The sequence below is a fragment of the Polistes dominula genome, unplaced genomic scaffold (assembly GCF_049000335.1).
Source record: "Polistes dominula isolate Pdom_NZ unplaced genomic scaffold, Pdom_raw_medaka contig_11, whole genome shotgun sequence".
NCBI classification, from domain to species: domain Eukaryota; kingdom Metazoa; phylum Arthropoda; class Insecta; order Hymenoptera; family Vespidae; genus Polistes; species Polistes dominula.
The window spans coordinates 3,256,501-3,262,500 of record NW_028301154.1 but is presented as its reverse complement, the minus strand read 5'-3'; the positions used below and the strand labels follow the sequence as shown (position 1 = coordinate 3,262,500).

The 6,000-nt window shown below is 24.4% G+C and overlaps 1 protein-coding gene across 1 annotated transcript in view; it reads left to right on the top strand.

Moving 5' to 3' along the window:
* LOC107073385 (G protein-coupled receptor Mth2) overlaps window positions 1-6,000 on the top strand; it is a 32,577-nt gene that overhangs the window by 896 nt on the left and 25,681 nt on the right. The window contains exon 1 of the mRNA XM_089178497.1: window positions 1-1,499. This exon is cut by the window's left edge and continues 896 nt beyond it. Within this exon, the coding sequence (XP_089034623.1) occupies window positions 717-1,499 (783 nt within the window). The 5' untranslated portion in view covers window positions 1-716. The remainder of the gene's footprint in view (window positions 1,500-6,000) is intronic.

The window sequence follows — 6,000 nt, the reverse complement described above, 5'->3', positions numbered from 1 at the left end:
CAAGATTATCAGGATTTACCAATTTAATTTATTTGTGTGTGTGTTTATTTTATTAATCGATGTTTTAAACGACGATTTTATTAATGACCCGAAGAATCGTTAAACTGTAAAGAAAAAAAAAAAAAAAAAAGAAAAAAAACCCATTGTAAAACAAATCAAGTAAACTTTTGTTCTTCTCGGTTAATCCGATAAATGTTCGTATTAAATTCTACTTAAGAAATTTTTCTTGGAAATTTTACGTGTGCTTAAGTGCGTGTGTATGTGTGTTTTATAGTGTTCTTTGTGTGTGTAAAAAGATATGATAAGAAGAAGAAGAAGAATAAGAATAAGAATAAGAATAAGAAGAAGAAGAATAAAAATCATAACAAATAAAATCATCGATAGAATGATTTTACTATTATTATTATTATAAATAAACACGAATTACGAATTACAAATTACTAATTACGAATTACAATTAAAGTGGATTTGTTTGAAATTAATTAATTGAATTTAATTATAAAAATCAAATATTCTTTTTTACTTTGACAAGAATAAAGAGAAGAGAAAAAAAGGAGAAGAAGAGGAAACAAAAAATAAAAAAAACAACACACACAAAAAGGATATATTAAAAATTTATATAAAAAAAATATAAATAAAAATTTATATAAATAAATATATAAACAAAACAGAGATAATAAAAAAATATATATATATATATATATATTATCTAAGAGATGAAGGGAAATTTGGAAGAACATAATCATAATCATAATCATAAAACCCTATCACATTTGAGAATTCATTTAATTCTCCTAATATATTGTTGTTTAAATGTTCAATTAACAACCAGTAATTATTATTATCATCAAATGAGAAAATGTTGTTTGTCAGAACAACTTTTATCCAACAGAACGAGAATCGATTGTATCACAGAATACAATTCGAATATTGAATTGTATAGTTATTCAGATATGAAAAATATACAAAATTACGTCATACCTAAATGTGATAATTTTAATGAAACAACCGTGATATATTTGGATGGTATTAAATCGGATGATTTAAATAAAAGTCACGCATGTTTGGATATTGTTCAACGTGAAACTATACCAAAGGAATTACCCATATTAGTTTATTGTCATTTAAATAAAAATAATACTAACAAAATAGCTAATGAATTATCATCATTGATTACAACGATAAGAAGATGTTGTCCTAAATATATGATTTATGATCCAAATAATAAATCATGCGTACCATTCAATTATTCGGTATACGAATTTCAATTATCATTGATAAATAATAACAATAATAATAATCATAATAATAATAATATTAGTTTTAATAATGATAACATGATAGATTATTTTGAGGATACATTTATGTCATTATTACCAATCGTCAAACCAAAGGATTTTTTATTGGCTGTTACGAGAGGACCACCAATTTGCAAAAATGTTATATTTGATTTGAATATAACCTCAAACGATCTCATATACGAAGATGGACTCTTCAAAGTGAGTATTAATAAATATTGCTTTATTTTGTGTTGTATTTTGTTTTGTGTGAGTGTTTTTTTTGTATTGTGTTTCTTGTTTTTTTTTTTTATTTTATAAAAGATTTCAATAGGATTTTTTTTTTATCCGATGGAAATGAAAATGTAGATTATATTTTTTTTTTCATCTTGTTGTTGTTAGATTAATCTCGAATTAATTCTCGTAATAATCCTCCCTTGCATGGCTTTTCGTGAATATGTCCTTCTATCAAACGGTTACCGATGTTTGTTTGCATCGTGTACACATTTCTATCGTATTTGAACGATTTATTTGCAAGTTTGCGCAGCATAAACAGATCAACGTGTGCACATGCTACCAGTGGTTACATTTTTAAATTGTAGTTATTATTAAAAATAGAAATATATATATATATAATTAAAGTGTTCTATGAAATATTCAAATATTCTCTTATGTTAGAATAATTTGTTTTCCTCATTGATTACTTATCACATTATAAAATGACTATGATATTTGTAATACATACATAATATACTAACAGATAAATACATACCTGTAGGGAATTTTATTTAGGGTGACAGGTGCGAGGTGAACTTACACCCAGTTTAATCCTACTAATAAGATTTATTTAAAACAGGTATTAGAAAAAGTACAATATTAGTTTCATAATCTTACGATTACAACTTAGATGAGCTATGACTGTATTCTTATAACTGATACAACTGCGACTGTTACAACTGATGTCTAACTACGTCTACGACTATGACTACTGTGACTACTGCTCTACTTCTACGATTGAGACTGCTTACTTCTTATTCCTTTCCACGTATTTTATATCAGAAATGACCTACACCCCTTTTGAGAGAGAAAGAGCTTACGAATCTTATTGACCAAAAGCATAAGAATCCACCCCATAGTCCACCGACGGGTACAGTCTATGGTTTTCGGTAGTGGGAACTATGCATAAAGAAACTTAATCTAGCACATCGTAATGTTACCCTTTTTATGGTATATCGCATATGTTTACATAGGAATCTGAAATTCTTCAAAGGGTCCCAACACTGCACAAAGTGTTTTTATTGCACCAATATATCCCGATAATCCTAAGGTTTGTTTATGGTTTTATGGCCTTCCTAATCTTCTCTTTTAGTCTCTAAATAGAGTTATTCCTTTCCAAAAAATAAGATCTAAAGAAAAGGACTGAATACTAGTTGTTCGTCTACATCTGCTACACTTAAAACTCTCCTACATACATTATATTGATTACACTCAAATTAATGATAACCTTTGTAATAAGTAAATAATGTAGGAACGTTTTCTATATTATATATTAACTATCATAATAGAATACCATAAAAATAGTAACCATGTTATTTGATACATTAAAATATTCTTTTATATTATAATATAGAACTTATGAAGTGAAAACTTCTTTAGGCGAGACTCTTTTCCGTTTCCGTTTACGAGGCTCGTTTACGAGGCTTGTGTTCACGATAATATTATAATTGTATATTATTATAATACAAATATATGGTATGTACAATAGGGTGGGTCGAAAAAATCAATTATTTCTTTTTTTTACAAGTGCCACGGAAAAATGGGTTGCTAAACATCTTAAAAAAAATTCTCATCAAATATGAGCTCTTAATTTTAATAGAAAGGTTCTCCTCCGCATCGCAGTTTTTTTATTTTTTTCTCAGTCCAATAGAATAAAATTCATATCTCATCATTAATTGATTGTAGAGAAATATGTTCTGAAAGAATTTTGTAGGAAATTAACTGCTCTATAAAAATGGTGTCTTATGTTTTGGCGATTAAATTAAACGTTCAAAAGATATTTATCGTCAAACTTTCATGTGTACTGATTTCTGTCTCTGAATATCTTATATAATGATATAAATAAATGAATATATATATATATATGCAATAATAAAATGTAAGGTTTAATCTTTCAAGTTTAGAATTAACATATTAAACTAATTATTAATTGTAAATGATGTATAAAACTAAAACTGTAATAAATCTTTTTTTTACAAATTTGTTTTTTAATATGCATTAATTTTTTAATGTTGTGTAAAATGTTTGTATCATTACATTTTTATGATGTTACAACAGTGTAGTGTACATGTTGTTGGTAATGTACGTATTTATGTGTTTTCTGTTAAAAAAAAAAAAAAGATATAGTCAGGTTAAAAAGTACAACAAAGTTGGCCGTTAAAACTAAATATTTCGTAATAGGTATTATCAAAAAGTACGATCGTCGATAATATTTTTGAATTAACAATTTAATCGTTAGATCGTAAAGGTAAAGTTCTCCTACAGATGATATATAGAAAATACTTTTACTGATATTGTAGTAGTAATAGTAGTAGTAATAGTAGTAAGAGTAGTTAGTAGTAGTAGTAGTAGTAGTAGTAGTAGTAGTAGTAGTAGTATTGTAGTAACACAGTCGTAAAAAAATGAATGATCGTAAGTCGTTAACATTTTTCTACAATCCCAATTTGAATATCAATCTATCTTGTTTTTACGATACTGTGTGAACGAAAAAAAAAAAACAAAAAAAAAAAAAAATTAAAAAAAATGCTCTCGAATAAAGTTTTCCCAATGCGAGTGTAAAAATTTGATTATTACAATTTTTGTTGTTGTGTGTGCTTTCGTTTGGTTCTTTTTAGTATCGAATATTTTATTGTATATGTAAAAAAAAAAAAAAAAAAAAAGAATGGATTTTATACAAATTGGAATAACGAACGTGAGATCTGCAATTTTTTCAAATTTGCATTGCCATTGCTCGAAGTATTGTGTTGTATAGTTATAACATGAATTTTATTCATGATATCGAGACAAATGCTTGTTAATTTATTATGATATCAAAAAAAAAAAAAAATAGAAAAAAAAGAAAAAGAAAAAGTTTTATTTATCTATTATTTTTTAAAATGTACTACATCACGTTCGATGTAATTCTACTATTCTACAATTCTGTAAAAATGTTTTTTACGATACTATATACGTACGATACATATATATACTTACTTACTAATACAATACATACATATACTTACTACTATATACTTACGATATATATATAGCTATATATAACTATCGTAACATGGTTTCTAATTAATACACAATTTTGTTTTAATTAATTTTTTATTTATTAAAAACTTATTTAAAATTTATCTAATAACATGTAATATCTAGTAACATGGTTTCTGATTATTACAATTTTGTTTTAATTAATTTTTTATTTATTAAAAACTTATTTAAAATTTATCTAATAACATGTAATATCTAGTAACATGGTTTCTGATTATTACAATTTTGTTTTAATTAATTTTTTATTTATTAAAAACTTATTTAAAATTTATCTAATAACATGTAATATCTAGCAACATGGTTTCTGATTATAACAATTTTGTTTTAATTAATTTTTTATTTAATAAAAACTTATTTAAAATTTATCTAATAACATGTAATATCTAGTAACATGGTTTCTGATTATTACAATTTTGTTTTAATTAATTTTTTATTTATTAAAAACTTATTTAAAATTTATCTAATAACATGTAATAATATCTTATATTATTCATATACTTTTATACAACGTGTATAATAATGTTTTTTAAATATCTTGTGTCACCATGTGGGTCCTTAAGTATATATATATATATATACATATTTTCTTTTATTTAATTGCAAAAGAATAATAGTTAGTACACAACATAATTTGTTTCTTTAGAAAATAATTTTCAACCATTCATTAAAAAAAAAAAACCAAAAAAAAAAAAAGGTTTTTTTTTTTTTTTTTAGATCATGCAACGTGTTATAAATCTTTTTGAATTTGTAAAATTCATTTGCAGTAAGATAGTTGAAAATAAGAAAATAAAAATGACAATATATTTTTCAATATAAAAGCTATCTCTCAACTTATTCTTTTTTATTTTTATTTTATTTTTTTATTTTTTTTAACATTTATACAAATATCAAATGACGATGATTTTCTGTAAAGGTAGTTGATCCTTGAAAAGGATAATGGTGAGATGTATGTCAAAGTGTCTACGTGAATCTACGTAGTAGAAACGCGGATATGGTATATATACATACATAGAAACCATATATATATATAGAAAGCAGCCTATGTAGGAATATATTCTTGAATAGGATTCGCAGGAGATCCTTTATATACTCTGCCACATTGCTATGTCATTTCTTGTGGTTGAAGTTATATAACAGTGCAGGGGCACACGTGCAACCCGTGTCATGTGTGGATTTTGGATGACAGTTTTGCTCATGTGTCAGTTGAATCAACGTTATATATTCCCTATTTTATATATATATATATTAATATTTATTAATAATTATTGATAAAAAGTTTAATAATTAATATCAAAGATAATTTATATAGCAACAAATAATTAAACATATCGTATAATATATTAATATATACATATATTATAATTATTTAATTATATTTTTTTTTTATCTTACTCTCCCTTATATATTATTT